We start from the raw sequence: 21345 nt of genomic DNA, 5'->3' as shown, positions 1-21345 counted from the left end.
TTTCCTTGGGATTTCTGTATTTCAGGGGAGAAATAAATGTTTTATTGTTACTAGGCAACTTACCGTATGCTTTATATTTACTTTAGATTAAAAGAAAAATAATATTGAAATGGTTCATTTTCCATGGAAACTGGAACTGACACAAAATTATGAAAAATAAACAGAATATTTGATTCATTGCAATAAGAATCACTGAAGTGTCTCTAACTGCAGTGTACTTACATAGCAGTAACTTAGTAAATACATGTGCACGTACAATGGTATTATGCAGTTACAATGTGTCATTTTTTGCATGATATAGCCCTAGCCCTAACCCTAACCATAGTACACATGTATTTACTATGTAACTACTATGTAAATACACAGTAATTAGAAACACAATGTAAAACGGTACCTAATCGCACAGAAAGACTGCGCACGCGTCATACAAATGTAGAAAAACACAATGCAAATGTAATCTGAAGCTAATCTTTAATATTTTCAGCTTCTTATTAAATTCTGTCATTTTGTAACTTCCCTTAGCACAGGCCAGGATTCTGTCTTTAAATTTTCAGTCTGGGTTGGTTTGGAAACAGCGGCAATAAATAATACTATAAATTAGGCAAGTGTAGATTCCTCAGTGGAATTTGCAGACTCGCACAAAAAGCAACGTTCCTTGTAAAATCATTTTATAAAAAGTGATCCAAAAGGAGAAAAAAAGCATAAGGCTTTGAATTATAAAAGATGTGGTTGTGACTTTTTAAGAAGCTAAAACTAGTGTGTGTAAATAGTTCTCCAGTTTGTATGGGTGTGGTCTTTAGCCGATTTCTCTAGACACTAAACTATAACTTCACTTCCTGTGCAACAGGTATTAGGGCTCCATGTGCCACACACTCACAGACTGTATGTGGGGTCCAAATACCTTTTGCACAGGAAGTGAATTTATAATGTTGTGTAAATAAAGTCCAGAGTCAAAACTGACATGTGACTAATAGGAGTACATATAATGAGTACATAAAAAAATTATACAAAGTTGAATGTTAAGCAGATATAAAGTATTCCTTTAAACCAGTAAGCTAACCGTGTGCTATTGACTTCTCACAACAGTGGCTTCTAACACAGCTATTACAGTGAGAATGACATCCACACAGAGAAAGTTGAAAACTGATCAAAAAATGCTTTTATTTTCTCATAATTCTTAACAGTTCAGTCTGGTTAATAAGTTTCATGGGAAAAAAAAAATAATAATCAGGGAGGTAGAAAACAGGTCTTTCAGGTACTGAAACTCCATACTAATAACCTGCAATTATACACAACCAATCTGCTATATATATACATACAAGAGCAATGTGCTAGTCTGTACTTCTTACAGCATCTTTTTATTAGAGTGATCCTATTAGCACCATGAAAAAAACTATGAAAAAATAAATTCTGTTTGCTACAAAAGAACTAAGCCTGGTATAGCCAGAATAAAAAGAGTGGTTAGATACAGTACAATGAGGCACAAGAATAGTGCAGAGTCCATCATCATGTGTGCTCACGACTTGTCAGTATGAACGATGTTCATTGATCTAGCCTGCACTGCCATCCACTTGGAAATGCTTCAAGGTGCTGCCACTGTTTCCCGGTGTGTTGGTTTCTACTCACTGCCTGCTCCTGATACGATGATAGCATTCATTGCAGTATCCTTCACATTTGCTGTTGCCATAGTTCCGGCAGCCACTGGCCCTGCAGGTTCTCTCAGCCTGCTCTGGATTGGCTGCGGCAGACTGGTCACTGCCAGCAGGGCCAGTGGGCTCTTTCCTGGTTCCCAGGACAGCCTTCTCCATAAAATTCTCACACAGCAATTCGTGTTCGGCTGGGGGTCTGTAGTGTTGACGGTTTGGGGATGCGGTTCTCTGAAAGCGTGAATGAAAGTTATAGTGGGAACCTCACTTTGCAATGCAGCGGTAAGTCAAATGAACTGCAAAGTTATTCTTGTAAGCTAACTAACTTTGCAAAAGAGATTTTAATGATCTTGACAGCGGTGGATCTAAATAGCACCGCTCTTGTATTCTTGCTGGTGTTTAGATTCAGTTCTTTTTCAGAAAGCACCTTTTAAAACTCATGTGACCTCAACAGAGCCCTTAGAAACATTTCTAACCTGCAAGCACAGCTGGGACACCACAGTGTGTAAACCATTAACTGCAACACTAGAACAAATGTAATATTTCTTATATCCACTAGGGGTGGAGTTGTGTGGCTGGTAATAGTTTTTAAGAACCCCCTTTGACCCTGTACTTTAAACTTTAAACTGAGTTGTAAAAAGTTACCAGAACTTGTCTTCTCTCACCTGACCAGGATGCACAGCTGAAGGATTGCCCCCTGATCTCTGTAACCCTGTATTCTGGTTCAAGATGAAACATTTCTCACAACAGCCATTATATCTGGGATTCCCCAGCATGCTACACCCGGGGACGCAGCACCGCGGCATGTTCCTGAGGATGGAGGAAACCTGAGGAGGCTGGTCGCTAGGAACACCAGCGTCTCCCTTCTCTGGGCCGCACTGTCCTGTTTCACCTGGAAAAGTACCGCAAGGAGTCATTCTGTGAAGCACTTCATAGTGTATCACACTACATTCATGTAGAAACAAGAAGCCATCTCATGATGCAATCCAAGTGCAGCTGATTATTTTTGATACAGCATGTTACTGCATGCTTGTTAATCTCACATGCTCTATAAGAAAAGGTGTGGACACAAGCCTGAATTACATCACAATTATATACTAAAACTAGATCTTGGACTTGCACCTCAATACATCCTCACCGCAGTAGTTAACAGGGTGTTTGGTCCAAGTATAATGCTCCCTTGTAAATTCACAATTTACTAAAGCCCTTCACTAATTAGCTGTTTACAATATTTTTTTATGTTTGAGCTAGTCAAAACCATTTCTATGGCTTATGTGCAAAGGGTTGCCCTGTGTGACAATCTGGACCAGTTCAATGCACCTACCCTGGGAAGCAATATAGCAAACGGTGCAGCGGCCAAAGTGCTGTGGGGTCCCGAAGTATTGGCAGCCTGGGGTGATGCACAGCTTCCCATTGTCTTTACTGAGGGAGGCAGGGTCTTGCAGCTCCTCGCTGTGCATCTTGAACGAGGGATGAAGCCCTTCCAATGAGGAAGAGGGCTGCGGACCCTCGGGTCTCGAAGCCTCTGCTCTGATCTGCAAGCACGTGAAACACAAACCATTAAAGGTCCTGGTCTCCTTCTTGCAGATTATACACCTCCCTCCCAGGAAGTCCAGGATGCTGTCTGCAGGCTCCTGGGGAGAGACCTCGTTCTCCGTGAAAGTGTCTCCAACCAGTCTCTGAGAGGGATCGGGGAACACCGCAGCCTGAGTCAAATTACCAGGCTGTGGAGTTCTGATATTCTGGACGCTGACCTCGTTAAAGAAGGAAAGGTTAGAAGATGCAGCAGGAGCCGATGCTGGCCCAGTTGGCAGCTTCACCTCCGAAGGGCTGGCGTTCCCATAGAAAGTAGTTCGATCCGAGGAGTTCTCTTTCCGGTCCTGTCTCCTGGACTCCTGGTGAGAATGACAGGACCTTGGAGGCGAACCTTTGCTTTGAAAGTCTTTGAAACACTGGTGGCAGAACGGCTGGGTGAACTTGGAGCAGAAGTAGAGACAGCCCGATGTTAGGCAGTTGTCTGCGGTGATAGAGAGGCCCGACGGAGAGAAACGGTTTTCCTGTTTCCTGCTCACATCCTGTGCCCTTTCGCTTTCCATCGTTAATTCAACCTGCCTGCAAGTATGGTGCACTAATTTGAAGTAGTCCTGAACCAAGCTGAGATCCTCTGGTAAGTTATTTCCTTGCAACCTGAAGACAATTAGAACTAGAATTAGAATCACACAGCAGTACAGTCATCAAAGCCCCTCCACCAATCAAAATGCTCAATTCACAAACATTCCTAGACATCATATTGGGTTTTTGTTGAAACAGCTTAGTGTGAGCTAGGAACTGCTCCCTGTTATACAGTATTATCTCACCGTTAAAAAAAAACAATAATGAACACTGGATTGAAATAACCCTGTCACCAAGAAGGCTAACGTGAGGAAACAGAAACAAAGGAAAAAGTGCACGTCCACTCACCGGGCTGCAAAGACTGTCTCGGTCACATTGCCTTCCAAGTAAACAGCAGTAATATTGAGGTACTTGTTAAGAAACTGCTGTTTAGTGCGCTGTTCTGAGTCAGGAAGAAAGGGAGCTGGCAGGGCCACCATTCCATATGCAGTGGGCATAACTAGTGGCAGCGCGTCCATTTCTGTAACGATATCAAGAATGATAAACCTCTGGGATGGGATTTACAGAGAAAACTTTTGAGCGTGATTTTATTTCTTCAGTGCTGTGGTGAGACATCGTAATGTATTGCATCAGCAGTGAGTAGGAGTGCAGTGGTCCACAGCACTTAATCCCAGAGCTCTGGAATTCCCCGCAGTTTTAAAACGCCTGTTTTCTATGAATAATAATATGAATAACTTCAAATGAGACACAATTGTTCCATTATTCTGCTTGTAGGTTTATAGTACAGAAACCAATCAGCGATCCTACAGTACAGAAAAGGTGATATTCACTTAATTGGTGTATATATATATATATGTGTGTGTGTGTGTGTGTGTGCGTGTGTGTGTGTGTGTGTCGGTGTGTGTAGTTTTTTGGGGGTTGTTTATACGTAATGCCATTTATTTTAGGGCTTAATACACGTTCTAATACGTTTTAAAACACATTCTGGAACAATTTGGTGACTTCATTATCTTCATTATGACTTAAACAACTAATTGAAAGTATGAATTATTTCAATATGCCAGCCATGAGGCAAACAGCCAAGGTACATGGAAGCAGCAATTTACCCAACTAATGAAACTAAATAAACAAGTGAAAAAAACAAGATTCTTAGCTTAATAAATGGGAGACCAGTGGTATCACAGTACATGGATGTTTAAAATGTGCTTGGGGAGTCTATGATCAGTAGGGTCTAGACTCCTGTCAGGATCATACATAAATTCTCATGAAATTCTATCCACAGAATCCTAACATATAGCTAAAAACACACTAAAAATATAACGCTTCACAATAGCCTTTTCTCTAAGCCCTGACCCTAACCCTAACCCTAACCCTAAGCCTAACCCTAACCCAAACCCAAACCCAAACCCAAACCCAAACCCAAACCCTTACCCGCTCCAGGATTGTTGACATTCACCAGTGGGGTGAAGTGGTGACTTGAGTATCCCAGGACCACCGGGAAACAGCAACACTCATCAGACTCCCAGAGGAGTGGCAGATACACCCCCGCAGGATTAGGAACTGCATCTGAGGAAACAGAACTGCTTTCCTTAGAGCTTCCTGTGAATGAGGTTAAGAACAAAAGAAAACTCCATTAAAAAACAGAGGCTGACATGAAATCAGAAAACGTGTTGAAAGCGGTTTGTCCTGAACAGCTGAATCAGGGTCCTCTAGCAAACCGGGTTTTTTTAATATTTGGATTCACCGCTGTTAGGATTAATACAATTTTCCCCAACATGTTTTACCTGGGCAAGAGCTGGAGCTCAATATCAATTTAACTGGTCCTAGCTATTGCCTGATTCGCCGAACTATAAGGACTGCTTTAAGAAATGTTTTGTCAAGGGCTGTTTTTTTTAAGCATATTTCGTTGAATTAAATCAGCTTTTCTGCTGATTTAAAAGTTGTTTTTCAACTGTTTTAGATTAGTTTATTCTAATTTTTTTTTTTTTTCTCAGCACCGTTTAAACCTAAAATAAATATCAACGCACTAGATGACTTACCGGCAATGACAATAATTGGCCTTCTGATGATGTTTGCCAAAACATGCAGATAGATATCTTGATAGAAATGAATCAGAGACGTCTCTGCTTTTGCCTTTGGGTCGGCCGTCTTCACTATATTCTGCCATTCTTCAGCGCAGAACTGATGGAATCACAAGAGACCTTTAGTATCAGATATGAAGACCAGATCTAAACTGGTCACAAATTAGAGGCGCCGACCCCATAAGTGCACGCATTTGAACAGCATAAATAATTACACGATTTAAAAAAGAAGTCACACAAATGTATTCAATTAAAGATCAATAAAGAAACATTGCAGTGCTGTCCAAAAACACTAATGTTTAGTATTTCATGCAGCATATAAGAAGTGTTTTGAATCTGAACTAGAGTATTTCTATATGGGGATTCCCTTATAAATGTTTACCATAGTAAAACCGTACCAAAGTGTAATAAAGCACAGTGAAAGCATTGTAAAGAATAGCAAGGTACTGTAAACATATTAATAAACACGTCTAACCAATGTAAAATATGGTAAATGCATAGTAGAACCATGGAAAAATACAGTTTTGAACTTTTATAATGGCTGCGTGATTTTAGCCATATTACTGTTATTATTAGTGGATGTAGTGGTATTAGTCATAGTATAATCAATTTACAATCCATACAAAATACCCCTATTATAGCCCCTTCAGTCACTGTGTGTACACAATTGTACCATGATAAACTCCCTATCTATGTATTTATTTTATAATGCATATATGACTTTTCTCAAAGTTATGGCAAGGCAACTTCTCAAACTCCATAGAGTTCACACAAAGTGTTTTAAAACATTTAAATAAAAAATCATGACCAAATGGGATATTGTTATATTTTCTTTCTTTTTGTGTGTGTGCGTGTGTATGTGCGTGTGCGTGTGTGTGTTTAACAGAATTTCAAGGACAGACTAATCGCACGTACACTGTTTCCTAAAAAACTTTTTGAATGTGCCATGTGCCCCAGTGTGCAGCTTGGTTAATGCACGGTCTTGTATTGCGAAGATGACTCATTTAACAGTGAAAGCCTTTCCAGTCACAAATCCTCTCTCTGTGAGGTTTACTTGTCCCAGCCTGCCAGGCAGTGTACCTGAAAAAACACACTGCCACTAAACAGGAACCAAATACAATGGACCTATTGTATACCAGTGCAGTATAACAAGCACCTGCAGTTACTGATTAACCAGAAACTAGCAAAACCTGTGTTTACATGGAAAACAACGCTTTGCACTAAAGCTTAAAAAAGTCCCATTCATTTTGATAGATGTACAGTATATGCAAACGTTGACAAAGAATATATCTACAGCAAGGGAGTCCACTCCAGGTTTAACAGGTAAAATGAGATAATGAACCACTTTAGGGTGTGGATGTAGGTTTAATTGGTCCACTTAAACAATTCAGAACAGTACTGAAACAAAGACCAAGACTTTAACGCCCAGCTTTGACCTCCCCTGATCTATAGCTCTACATTTGTGAAAGCATGCTTTGAAGGTATGGGCGCTGTTAAATTTAGTTTTTTTTTGACTGCTGTGATCGTACTGAAGGCTGCATCTTGGTGCTTGTGTAGTACTCACCCCAGAGTCAGGAGGGAGGTGAGCTGAGGTGTATCGGGCTGCTCTCCTGGGTGCTGCCAGCCTGAGCTCGGCCGCACTGCTTTCAGCCAGGGTGCGATAGAGAGCAGCGTGGAGCACAGAGTCAGCATCACACACTCCCCACATGTAAAGAGACACGGCGTCCAGCAGGCTGTTGTTTTTCCCTGGAGGGAGGGAGGGAGGATGAATGGCATTGACAGCGTGTGTATTAAACCATGGCAGTTTTACACCCATCTGAAATCCCTTGCCCTCCGTCGGCTACAATCTGCCACAATTCAGCCTTCTGTGCACTTTATCAGAAAGCAGAACCTGTTGACTGGTTTATATTAATAACAAAAGAGAGTGGAGAAATAATGAAACTTTTTAGAGCCTCAACCAATGTGTGTCTGTGTAACAAATACACGCTCACGGATTTAATGTGATGTTGCTTATGCTCCCGGGAATACAATAGAAACTCCTGCCATAGCATGGTCAACAAGGCTGTAGGGTCACCATGGACCACCAGAATATGGAAATGTCTTTTAATACAGAATTATTGCATGAAACCATAGCCGATCATGCGGTAAGAATACTTAACATTACAAATATTATAACTAAGTAAAGAGCTACTGTATATAACACAGCTTAGTAAGGCTACTGGTAGTATTACAGTACTTAGTAGCTCGACTAACAGTGGCTTATAAAGAACACAGCCGTAACTCCTTTTTAAATAAAAGTATCTAGCTTTTTTATCCTCTTGATGTTTTCAAATATTTTGAAGGCGCATTATGAGGCGTAAATACAATATAAACATGAGAAATCAAGTACCAGGATTCTTCAGTGGAAAGAGCCGTCTGACTTGTTTGCTCCAGTTCAGACCTCGGCTGTCTTCAAAGCGTCTCAGGAGGCGCGGGTCACAGAGAGATTCTTTGATGAGGTCTCTGCACCGCGCGCTGGAAGACTTGTATCCACACAGGTGCACGCTGTGCTGGTGCAGGGAGCGGAGGTGGTGAATGGAGGGTCTCTGACTCAGCCGCCTCGTAATATCTGCTGCTATACGTTCTCTCAGTCTCAGCGCTTTGGTCAGATTGCTGTCTTCAAGTGACTGGGGTAGGGGGTTTCTTACTTCCATAGCAAATAAATACTGCAAGAAAAGGCAATAGTAATGTATTATTATTATTATCTTTATAAAACCGATGATATTGAAGGAGTGGATACACCATTTAAAGTACCTCATATTATTTTGTTACAGTCTTACTTGATCAGATGCAGTACTGAATAAAATGTGCTTGCAGTTTCTACAGATTGAAGAATAGCAGAGTGAGGTACTGGGGCTATTGTAATGAAGTATATTAGCATTCAAAACGGATACTCTTTTGATTTCTATATTATTTCCGAAGCCATGTAAGGTGCATGTGAGGGCTTGTCTTATCGTGGTCATCTCAAAAAGACTCAATACAACAAACAGCTGCCCCGTTAATTTCTATCATTGGGTAAATAATAGTACAAAATGATGTATACCACCCTTTCAGAACACTGGCAGAATGTCACATCCAAATTCAACAGCCTCATTTAAATACACTGCACGAAACATTTCCTTCTTCACTGCACCACATACTGAGAAATACACAAATTAGTGGTGGTGTATGTGGTGACTACAGCTATAGGCCCTACCACCATGTTAAACTTATGAACTGTTAAAATGTTAAAAACTGAACTTGGTATAGTCGCATCTCATAATGTGGTTTCTTCTCATTTTTTTTTTTTTTTTGTGATTTTAAAATTTTTGTAAATATAAACCCTAATCACAAAGCTTTAACTTGCAAATTATTTAGTGATTAAATAAGTTATAAAAAAAAGAGTGTAAAACAATTTCATAAAACAATATCAAACTGTATTTTATTTCTCGTGTAACATGAAGTGGGAATTTTCTTCTTTTTAAAAAAAAGGAGTTAAAGAATGGAGGAAATGCAATAAATGCCTTGGGCCATATTTTGAAAACATTCCCATCATTCTTTAAGTCCGATGTTTTTAAAATACAAAAATTCCACTTCATGTTACAAAATGAGAAACAAACACCTGCTTTTCAGAAGTGTACCGTCATGGTAAAAACTGCAATGAGTTGGCATGGGGTTCATCGTGAAAAATCGTCATACTGGTATTACGATGGAATTAGATCACTTGGAGGATGTGAAAAAATAAACTGGATTCCATTACTCAGCTGTTTGGTTTTAGCTTTGTAAAATGAACAGGTGGTTTATCTCTTACAAAAAATTGGAGTTCATTAAAAACGGTCGTAATCGCTTTGAAAATATGACCTATATAATACACACGAGGCGTCCCTACAGTATATCACATTGTCATAAATGTGCTGCATGTTTAACAGATAAAATGTAGGTAAAAAATAAATTAATAAATAAATAAAAAGAGAGAGAGAGACAACAGAAATATGTTCGGGATTTTGAAAAACATTTAAACCATGGAATTGGAATATAAACCTATGAATTCAAGGCAGTATGTTATCCTACTTTTACAAACATGGAGATGAATATCATTTAAACTCATCAACAGACCAATGCTGTATTCCTAAACAATCCATGGAATCTAGCCATTTCAACATCCCCAAAACAGGTATTTCTCAGTCTGAGTCATGTACAGGTGCAGTGCAGGTAAAACAATACATACAAAAAAAAAAACAATTATCAGATACAAATTGTGATTTGTATTTATTATTCAATTTAAACCAGGTGTGTAGGATTATCAAATGTTAGGCTTTTAAGAGAATTAACGATGTATGCTATTATATATATATATATATATATATATATATATATATATATATATATATATATATATATATATATATATACACACACACATTTAAGGACGGTCTAGAGCTAGTATTAGGAAATCTACAGCCTTACTGTTATTATCATTATTAGTCGTACCAGAAAGGAAAAAAAAAGAAAAAAGAAACCTTAAAAAATCTTCCAATTATTTAAACAGAAACAAAATATAAAACATAAGACACGCACACCATTTAAACGACAGGCAACACTCTTCGCGTTTAATTAAAAAGTAACATACCTCAGTTTGAAAATAATCTTTTCAAGGCTCCCAGCATTAGATGCGTCTGCTGTACTCCACTGTGCGCATCCGTCCAATTGATTGTGAGGAGAGAAAAAAAAAAAAAAAGTTAGTTAATGTGAAAATGTGTTTCGTAATCTTCCACTGTAGAATTACCTGGAAACCAGCAAAATACACACCAGCATACTACAGACTGCACTAATAGCTAAGCGTTTCCATTACACAAACGTTGTCTTCAACTACCGTTTCTTCAACTGATACTTTTTTTTTTATGTATGTATATATCTATCTATCTATCTATATATATATATATATATATATATATATATATATATATATATATATATATATATATATATATATATATATATATATATATATAGATTTGTTTTAACTCACCTAAGTTTGATATTTCCGTCATGAAGCCGGCGTATAGTGAGAGGTGTTTCACTGTTGTGGGAGTATCTAGTAAAGCAAGGGACTTTCCACAGTTTAAAAATATCTCGGCATTTAACCCTCTGGCTAAAACACAGTGGGGTGAGCAACAACCCAGACCAAGCGACTTGGGTCTGCACGTAAACCTAAAACAACAGGTGCGCTCAAGACTGTATCATCCGAGGCGGCCAACAGAAAGGTTCTTACACAGAACTCTTTGGTGCTACCGTGGAGACAGCGTCAGTTGTCGTTTACTTGAGTTGTATGAAAAGGTTACACCGCTGGACCGCATTTCGGATCACAGCTACGAGGTACAGTATAGAAAAACAAAACCAACCCAAGACAAAAAAAAAAAAAAAAAAAAAATACATCTTCGTTATACTCCATAGTGGAATGCATGTGTGTTATTCCGGATGTGGTAACTTTCTTAAACAGTACACCACGAGTTTACATATTTCAGAGCTGTAGTTTTTTTTTTTTTTTTTTTTTTTTTGAAAGGATGCTACTTTTTAATTAAACTCTTATGTTTTAAAAAATATTACTGACTTGTGCAATTAACTTATTGGCTAGTGTTGTGAAAGTATTTATAGATCTTATGTTGGTAAATACACTACGTGGAATTCGTGACATGAATTTCCTAATTATTGATCAGTAAATACCCAAAATGAGAATCAACCAAAGCGACCCATTCTGGAATAGTTCAAACCTTCAACCCACACGAGAATGGATTGGGTATGTACAACTTGGCAATGTGCAAGAACCATTGCAGAACATTTTGTAAATGACAGCACTTATAAATCAAGGTGTATCTTACAGTTGAACGTCGGTAACACTTGACATTAAGAGTCTCTAACTACTGTGCATTTGTATAGTAGTTGTTTAGTAAATACATTTGTACTTACAATGTTATTATGCATAGATACAATGTACTTAATGGGTACATTGGGTTTGCACAATATCACCCTAACCCCCCTAACCCTAACCCATTTCTGATACAGTTGTATACTTACACATACTGTGCAAAAAGATTTGCACGTTAAGTACACTGTAGCTATGCATAATAACATTGTAAATATGTGTGAGTGCACATGTATTTACTAAGTTAATACACAGTAATTAGAGACACTTAATGTAAAGTGTTACCAAGGTGAGTTTCAGTCAGGATGGGCAAAACAGCATATCCTACATAAGGGCTGCTTATAGACATTCGCTTGACAGGTCCCTCTGACTGACTCCTCAAAACGGCTGATGGTTCAGGGGGGACAGTCTCAAGAGTGATTCAGCGGCTTCTAGTAATATGCACTGTAAGCCAACCTGCCCTCCCAAGAACGAAGAAACCTGGATGACAACCCACTACCTTACTGCGGCACAGCGTTTTAGTAAAAAGAAACCACAGCTCAAGTATTTTGCTTTGATGTCAGAACTGTTTAATCAGCCAAAACACATTAGTTTCCTGGATGTGGTAGCAAAGCCCATTTTGATTAACCCTGACCTGACAATCGATAATGGCTCTGCGTGCATTCATCAGTTGTCTTTTCTTAAGATTTTTTGTTTTCTTTTTTTTTCTTTTTTTGTTGCAATTCTAACAGCAATCCCTGGTAATGTTACAGCACTGAAATACACAACCCTAAAGTTGATGGGTCATATCGACTCCTATTTTTTTTTTAAAGAGGTAAAACACTTGTTCATTTTACAAAACTAAAACCAAACAGCAGTGGTATTTATAGCACTGTCTCCTTTTGTAACATTAGCATGATTTTTTCTCCTTTCTAAATAATGGAGGAAACACTTTGAAAATAAGGCCCAGTGTTTTTTTCTTTGTTTTTTGGTTTTTTTTTTACCAGTTTTGTATCAATTTTTATTCATTTAAGAACATTAAAAGTGAACTGGACATTTAATTTTTTGAATTGCTGTTTCCTTCCCTTAGGCATAAGTGACATTTCTGGGAAATCTCTTTTAAAACAAATTAAACATTACTTTAATAACATGCAGGAAAACCCCCAAATCACCTCGGGAAATGTGTTAACCAACACACTGCCTAGTTAAAAGATAAATACATAAATAAAGTTTGTATAAAAGCTGGATTTTTTTTTCTTTGTTGAGCTCAAAGTTTCTCTTCTGATAAGACCGCATCACTCGGAACAAACAAGTTTTGTCATAACAAAATAGAGAATGTTTGTGTCTAATATGAAGGTGCTGTAGCACCTAAGTGATGAAATCACGTAGCCAACACATTGCAAGAAACCTAATAATAAAGTATCAATACCACATTAATAGGGTGGCTTAATAATTGTATTGTAATCCATCTATTGGTAATAATTACCAACACCTGTACTTGCCTGTAGTTGAAATAAAGGTTCCCACATAGTTATTTATTTATTTATTTTAACTCTTCAGTGGGCAAATCTCCAAACAGATCATGTTGTAAATGTAGCATTGCAGTGCTGTATGTATTTTATCCTGGTCAGATTGTCCGATTCAGATAAAACACCTTTAGTGATTCCTCTTGTCTCACTGCTCATTTATGAAAACAGTATCCTGAAAGCCCACGGGTTCGGGTTCGGGTTAAGAGTCCTTAAGAGAACTTGAAATATATGACTTTAGTTGTTTGGTTCACGTTTTGTAAAATTAACAGAAGAATGGTCTTTTTTATTGCTGCAGTAGCACTAGAGTGTTAGACTGATCAAGAAGACTGATTAAACAGCTTAGCACCAGAGAAATCACAACCTAACAACAGAAACTGCAGGCTTGTTTGTTTGGGAAGCATTATTTCACAAACCCTGTTAGAAGGCACTCATCTTTTAATCAACCACTAGTTTTAGCTCCCAAAACAGAAATACAGTATATAGAGATATATGCAACAAATAAACAAAATTATGCTATTTCTGCACATTAGTCATTTATTTATTTAATTAATAAAACTACAGGGGGACAGCATGTTGTACAGTGCTCCCTCAATATTTCATGAATTTGGTTGATGATGACAGCTAACTGTACAAGTCCTATATTGTACTTTGTAAGCACTCTACACAAATTCACTGTTTTCAATATTTCACTGTTGTTTGAGTTAAATAATTCGTCAGATTTTTTTTTTTCCTAGTTAGAATTTCTGTCCAGCTTTGGCAAGAATAGACAAATGGACTGAACTGAATCATCAGCAACCATAGACAATTAAAATAAAAAATGTACATATGAATTGCAGAAAATATGTTTCTAAGATGTATTACTGCACTTACTGTAACAGTGATAATATTGTCATAATTTCTGCTGCAATTATAATAGCATAATAAACCACTCTTCTATTCCCTCCTTTCTATGATATATATATATAGTGCTGATTCATTTCATTCATAATCATTCACTCTATTCAACATTCAACATCGTTCCTCCTGAAAAATTCAACTCAATCCCCACTGCGTTCCCTGGAACAGTAAGCCATGAACACAAATGAAATACAATGCTGAATTAATATAGTTCTTATTGCAATATCTGATGGCAAAATGGCTGTTTTACCTTCCAGCTTTGCTTGGTTCTGCTTCAGAGAGTCTGCAGTCCCTGTGATATCATGATGTCCTACCCCCCCACCCACTTCAGCACGGTTAGCGAGCAGTGCTGAAGTTACACTTCACTATTGGCAATGCCCTTTTAAGAATCCGTCTTGGAATTCCCCTTTCATGCAATCCACCGTGTTCTTCCTCTATAGCACATGTGACCTTATCATTATAACAGGGGGTTTCCTTGCAGATAAAAAAAAAGCTTAAAGTTACAGCAGGCCCAATAATGTCTGACCTAGTTTATACACTGAGGCAACCATTATAAACTGCTGCTGGCTTCTACTTACAACATCTTAACAACTATCCAGTGTCACATTCTTTAAATAACGCATGAGCTAAAGCCTTGTGAATGGGGTCATTTTTTAGCCAGTTCTGGAAAACACTTTTTGATTGGTTTTAAACAAGCAATAATACACCTACAAATTTGTTATAAAGGATGTAATAAACAATGCTAGACTGTTATTAAGAAACAAGCAGTAGGGTGTTAAAGGAAAAAGCAACAATGGCATTTATAAGAATCCTTATAATTACTTTATAACATGACATGCCATTTTAGATCTTACTACCGTCGCCTTAAAATTGATATATTTCATATTTCATGAAGCTATGGGTAAGCTTCCATAGTTACACAAGCACTTCCTTTAAAAAGGACACTGTGTAATCCATAAAATCACATTGGACTGCTCTGGGGATTTCCCTTAGTGGATAAGCAACACACTGGCCAAGAACCACTGTACTCTGGAGTCCTGCTTAAAACAATAGAAGCCATGCTGAGCATGCAAAATGCCTGGTCTGCAAGCCTGCTCTGTTGGAATATATTATTTAACAAATCTCTGTATGAAAAATGTTGAGCCGCAGTGATTGCATTGAATGCATTGCTGCAAGGTCAAAAAAAAAAACAGTTAACAGAAAATTGCACATTTGTGTTTTGTGCATTCCCATTTGAATATGCAAAAGCGAACTTCCTCATCTTTGTTCCGGACCTCGAGTTAAGCAGTTACTTACGGTTTGCACACTTCCTCTACTCACCAAGTCACTATTCAGACAAAAACCAAACAAATGAATGGACTCGGCTCTACTGGTAAAGGCATGGCTGCGTGGTGTGCAGGGCGTGCCATGCAGTCAGGGGAGTGAGGGCAGGGACCTGGCCGTGCCAAGCTGTCCATCCTGGCTAGGATTCCTGTGGAGAGTGTTGCATTGACCCTGGCTGTCCTGCAGTAATTATAGTAAGTAATTCATTATAGGAATTATACTGGCTAGGGCTCTCTTTGGGAGTTGTAATATAGAGCAAAAGTACATTTTATAGGTGCCTATTTATATCAGACAATTCTCAGTACATGTAATTGATTTCCCATGCCCTGCCACTAACACCAGAATCTGTGTTTATTTATTTATCCAAACAAGCCACAATCTACGTGTACCTGATATGTGTTTTTGCATTGTCTCTGTAGATGTTAATTTTCTTTAAGAACAACAGCATAATGAAATGCTGCAGTAGGGGGTGTGGTCACTACTCTCAGCAGTGCTGTGTCACACACTGTTATTCTAATGAGAACAGAGCCTCCTAATGAAGCTGCCTTCCTCCTGTTCAAAGGGTCAGGGCCCCTAGAACTCAGCTGTACTTTAATTAGCCTGCCTCAGCATTACAACAGAATACCTCATTCCTACTCATTAAAATTCACTTTTTGTAATTAAATACAATGTTGATGCCCATGACCTTCCTTTCCCCTAACCTTTTAAACTATTTTACTGTGCCTAGAATATGCAAACGAATACAACTGAAGCCCTGGAGGTATGGATACTGCATGTTACCTTGCTTCCCTATTAGATTTAAAAAAGTTGTTTTGTTTACTCTACAGTGTTTATTAATGTGTTACAAAACTGCTAAACTAATTGAGCTAATATCCAACCTCAAGTGTACCCATTAATTTGCCCTCATTTTGCAGTTTTCTATGCTTGCCTACATTGTTTTCACTGTGTTTCATTAAGCTTTGCTATGATTTTAAGATACTAATATAAACTTGCACAATGTTTGATATATTTTTTTTTTTTTAACGTTGACAGGTGTTTTTTTCCCCCTTTCAGAAACTTTTCAAAGTTTGTATTTGTTGCTGGTGTAATAGGGGAGGCTGGGTTCAAACCTACAACCACGCTCGCTGCTAGTGAGTGTTTTAACCACTATGCAAAAGAGCCAGGCTCATTTGCTGGTGTGGCTAAAGTGCTTTTAACCTTATCTTACCAACAGGGGTCATTATCCGTAATATAAGTTATTCAATGCTAGATATCTGAACAGGTGTTGAGTAATATACTGTATTATAGCAGGGCAATATTACATATGCAAATATGTTTTCAAATAGCCAATCAATGGGTAGTCAATCAGGTGTATAACAGGAAGTTATACAGCCAGCTTTTTATAGTCCATTCAAAGAGGAAACACTTTTTTCTTAATGGTGTTTCTGTTATAGTGATAAGGCTTTACTCAAAGGGTCAGGAACCTCTAAAGCATTTACTGCAAATACTATCCCTGCTGTACTATATGAGATGTTTCAAAGTTAACATAGTGGTCAGTCGTTGCGTGTATAATTGTACCATGTTAAGTTTCCTATCTATGTATCTATTTTATAATGCATAATGTTTGGGTTTTTTTTTTAAGTTATGGCAGGGCAACTTCTCGATCTCCATAGAGCTCACACAGACTGTTTTAAAATTTCTAAAAATGTGTGACTGAAGGGGATGTACACATTACTTGCTCTCGAGCACTGAAGGTACAATATTCATTTCCTGAGATGCTGAGAACAAAGCCCAACACCATCCAACTGTGCCACTACCAGCAAGTAACATTCTGCACTACAGGAAACCAGCAATACGCTTGACAACTTCAGAAATACTTTCTTTCAACTGATCTTGTTGCCCCATTGAGCTGAAATGCAGGTTACAATTCTGAAGCTTATACTTTACTAAGTTCTGTGTAATGGCACTACAGCAAGGAAATCTATTGTGCTGTAATCCCTGTCCTCAGCACTAACCAATTACAAAGCTTAGAGTTGAAAAAACTGCAATGGGCCAAATCCACTGTGCATTTACTCATGTTTTTTTTCCAAGCACAATACCATAAAACTAATAATACAACCAATGAAAATAACTAAATGTTTAAGAGTGATGAAACTAGCTGCATCTCGTTTCAGTTTTAAAGCATTACCTTAGTTTCAGTCTGTCAATAAAGAAATGAATCTCTAGCACTTGTGCTTGCAGTGCAGTGCCACAGAACAGATCTACTGTACCGCATTAAACACTTATTGAATGAGGCCTGTCCTGCAGCACCAGTTTTGTGCTCTTGTGTAAACTGATGTCAAAGATAAGATACACTAAATCTAGAATAAATGCAGTTCATAAACACGAAATTTCATACATTGCCATACATGGCTAGTTTATTATAAATAATACGTTCTTACAAATTATTATAATGTTAACAATAGCAATGCAATTGTAAAACATATCCAAAACAATTGTTCTGCGTTCCTTTCTCTCATATGAAGCGTGCAGTACGAGACTGCTTAAATAAACAGTGATGTCATTTGAAATTCCCTATAGTCAAAACTGATTTTTCGGAATGAGTTTTCGAAAAACTGGCAGCAAAAGTTTCTTTGTCTTTTTTTTTAAGTGGAACTTTTTCAGTGGTATATAAACACATGCGGACACAGAAATGTGTCACCATTTATAATGACCTTGTGTAAGGTTTGAACTCACATGGCCGTTTTGTACTTTTAATGAACAGAAACCTATCCATGGGAAAGTTGCTTGAGCAAACGGCATAATTATAATGAAAAAGAAGGAGCAGAATGATAAAACCAGAGCAGTTACAATGAAGGAAGAATTATGGAAGAACGATGTACACCTATAAAATAGGTTTAATTTGAGCTCCTTGATAGAGCAGGAGGAATGAAGTAAAGACTGCTGTCCAGGCTCACTGGAATTGTTAAATATACCTCTTCTGTACTGCATGTTGTTTATTAATAAAGCTTGTTAAACTTAACCTGTTCTAATGAGCAGATTAATTGGGTTTAATGCATACAATAACATGCATATAAGTGAGGCAGTTAACAGAGTATACTCTCCAAGTAGAAAAAACAGGAAAGGACTCATTGAAACGGAGGCCTCATTTAAAAAGGGGGTCTTGGTATATGCTGATAATCATCCTCATCATTGTCATTTTTACTGCGAAAGCGAATAGCTGAACAGCCCTGCAAAAAAGGGATACGGATCGAGCAGCACACACATGCTAATTTTATGGAGCTACAGTTAAACAGTTAGAATTTTTTATGATGCTTCTTTTTTTTTTTTTGGTGCAAAACAATGATAAGGACAATAGCATGGATAATAAAGCCTCGAACAGTCCTCTAAAGGCACAGCTATCCCTGCCAGGGACCCTGTCTTCTGACAGGGCCTAATTGCCTTGGGCCAGTCAGTAATGGGATTGCTCCTCCTTTGAACCAGCCTTGGCCCACATTGTAAAATAGGGTAACTACCTGTGCACTGGATTGTCTGCGGCTTGTGTTTTGCATTTCAATTTGGGAGTTGAATGGAAGCTGGGGTGGGGATTCAATCTGCTGTGGTTAATGGCAGAGTTTTGGAGAAGGCCACAAGGCAGCAGGGGGCTCAATTGAGGGCCATATGTCTCAATAGAGCCTTTCACCGCTGACAGGCCCTCTGTAGTTCATGCCGACTATCAGGTCTTTACTAAAAGGGACAGAATGTAGCTGTTAACTAGACAATAACATATGAGCTTCATTGAATGTTAACCCAAACTAGTATACTACTGTTCCCACAACAATGGTTATCACTATAAGGATTTGGTGGGTTTTCTATCGGATATCTAACATATCTTGTATATTTATTTATTTATTTATTTATAAATGTTCGTTGCCAGTATTGGGACTGGATAGTAAATACATACATACATATATAAAGAGTGAAATTCTATATCATCTAAAACTATCACACACTCAACAGTGCTACATTTAGAAATACTAAAAGAAACTTAATACATTCAATGACACAGGTTTTTTAAGATTCATGTAGTATTTCTAGATCTTCCATACTAGACCAGGTTTAATTTCAAAGTCAAAGTCAAAGTCAAAGATTTGTATAGTACTTTGTTTTTCCCTACTAGTTTTGTATGTTTTTTATGTTTCTGAGAAAGGTCCACAGTAATATATAAATTGGATCCATTGCCGTCTAAATAAGCTGTTTGAAAGTGAAAGTTCAATAGATACAAGCTGGAATAGCAGGCATCGCATCTCACCCCCCCCCCCCCCCCCCTTTAAAGCAATGATTTATTTTATGATCACCCTTTATTGTAGGTAATACATTGGTCTTGATAGGTTTAAACACTTTCCCTTTCAAAAACAACAACTGCAATACAAAAAGAACCAACCCCCTTTAGGAATGGGATTGAATACAGCTGGGCAGCTGCAATAAAAGAATGCATCAATAAACTCTGAAGACATGGGGCACAGTCTACTCACTTTCGTTTTGGTGATGTGCAAGAAAAACAATTTGGTGTGAGATTGGAAATGATTTAATTGCAAGAACAAGAAATACTTGTTGATCGTTGCACCCTAGACAGCTTTGTTCTGTCACTAATGGAGAAGCAGATCACTTAACTCTGCCAACAAGCACTTGCAGAGCTGTGGCTCAATTACTTGAGTAATTGCCAGATTAAGCTAAAAGGAAATAATATTCATTGATGCTGATTTATACAGGTCTTGTTTTAACGGCTAATAATGACATTGGCAAAGGGACACAATTACTGAGCTTTCACTAACCAGGGGACTAAAAGGGCTTAGCATAACCCTCCTGCAGTCACTTCACATGCTGGCTTCTCTGTATTGCATTGTGAAATAATACACAGAAATGCAGTAGAGAAAGCTGAGTCAATTGCCCTGCTTCCTCCGGACTCTGCCTCGCTAGGGAGGAGGAGGTGTTGGTGGTGGGGAACGAGGGGGTGGAAGGAGGACTGTGTAGTTGGGGAGATTCCTGTTCATCAGCTCTGGTCCTCCTCCCCCAGGGAGAGTTACGAAGGGCCGCCAGCAGGGAGGACAGGGGTAGCCTTTTCATGATGCTTTCCTTGGACCTCACTGAGGCTGGTAAACTATTGCAGTTCCACATGTTAAAAAACAGGGGAAAGTGAATAGAGGTCACGCCCTTTGAGAAGTGAGGTCAATTGTGTTGGATACAGTACAGAATACATCAGGGGGGTTGGAATAATGCAGGGATTCTGACATTCTGACATTCTGACATTCCGACATTCTGTACAGTAGACAGAATATCAGACTTTTCATTAACACAATAATCATGCTACCGCAAACATCACAGTACATATGTAGAGTATTTATGTAGAACCTTATAGAATGTAAGTAGAAAGTAAAGTAGAATTTATACATAAAGCTAATATTCAGTATATTTAGCCCCAGTAAGTGTAAAACTTGGGGCGGCCAAGTTGTTTTCACTAAGATCATGAAATTTAGCCATGCCTTTCAATGCGAGTTTGTGTGGTATAACTAATTTGTCTATTTCAAGTAATTGACTCGGATAGGTAAATCTGAGGGGGTTGTGGAACTACCACATTAGCGAGGATGGAGAGTTTTTATAGCGCACCGGAGATCACTGATAACCTGTACTGATAAACGTTTATATATCAAAACCTTGTAGTAAAAATACAATTTAAACTCGCCTGACAGATCGACAGACAGAATGGACACACTTAGACACACTTCCAGCAAGGGGTGGTAATTGCACTTTCTCAGTTAAATTACTCTCCTCCAAATAACTTTAATCATGTGTTACTAACTAATATTACCCCTCTTAAT

At 38.2% G+C, this 21345-nt stretch overlaps 1 protein-coding gene across 3 annotated transcripts; it reads right to left on the bottom strand.

The window, feature by feature from the left end:
• Positions 1–1141: 1141 nt before the first annotated feature.
• LOC117413785 (tumor necrosis factor alpha-induced protein 3-like) lies at positions 1142–14551 on the bottom strand. Of its 3 annotated transcripts, none has more exons than XM_034023109.3 (10): positions 14436–14551; positions 10488–10546; positions 8229–8544; positions 7404–7585; positions 5798–5939; positions 5190–5357; positions 4107–4278; positions 2971–3833; positions 2312–2538; positions 1142–1877 (listed from the first exon to the last, which is right to left on the bottom strand). In XM_034023109.3, exons 3-10 carry the CDS (start codon positions 8530–8532, stop codon positions 1623–1625), a joined length of 2313 nt encoding a protein of 770 aa, XP_033879000.2. In that variant the 5' UTR covers positions 8533–8544; positions 10488–10546; positions 14436–14551; the 3' UTR covers positions 1142–1622. The 3 variants fall into 3 exon arrangements, with proteins under 3 accessions (XP_033879000.2, XP_033879001.2, XP_058856234.1); XM_034023110.3 differs by lacking the exon at positions 14436–14551 and adding an exon at positions 10887–11220 and having other exon boundaries at positions 5190–5324; XM_059000251.1 differs by lacking the exon at positions 14436–14551 and adding an exon at positions 10887–11219.
• Between the last annotated feature and the right edge of the window lie 6794 nt (positions 14552–21345).

This window comes from Acipenser ruthenus, chromosome 25 (assembly GCF_902713425.1).
Source record: "Acipenser ruthenus chromosome 25, fAciRut3.2 maternal haplotype, whole genome shotgun sequence".
Taxonomy (NCBI): domain Eukaryota; kingdom Metazoa; phylum Chordata; class Actinopteri; order Acipenseriformes; family Acipenseridae; genus Acipenser; species Acipenser ruthenus.
Note: the sequence above shows the minus strand (reverse complement) of the source record. Positions and strands in the feature narration are given on the sequence as shown.

Bases quoted from the DNA above. Each gene is read 5' to 3' on its own strand.
- LOC117413785 (XM_034023109.3), bottom strand. From the start codon at position 8,532: ATGGAAGTAAGAAACCCCCTACCCCAGTCACTTGAAGACAGCAATCTG. The intron at 2,539-2,970 runs GTAGGTGCATTG...GTACTTTTCCAG, and splicing joins TTGCTATATTGCTTCCCAGG to GTGAAACAGGACAGTGCGGC. The intron at 1,878-2,311 runs GTGAGAGAAGAC...TCACGCTTTCAG, and splicing joins CAGCTGTGCATCCTGGTCAG to AGAACCGCATCCCCAAACCG.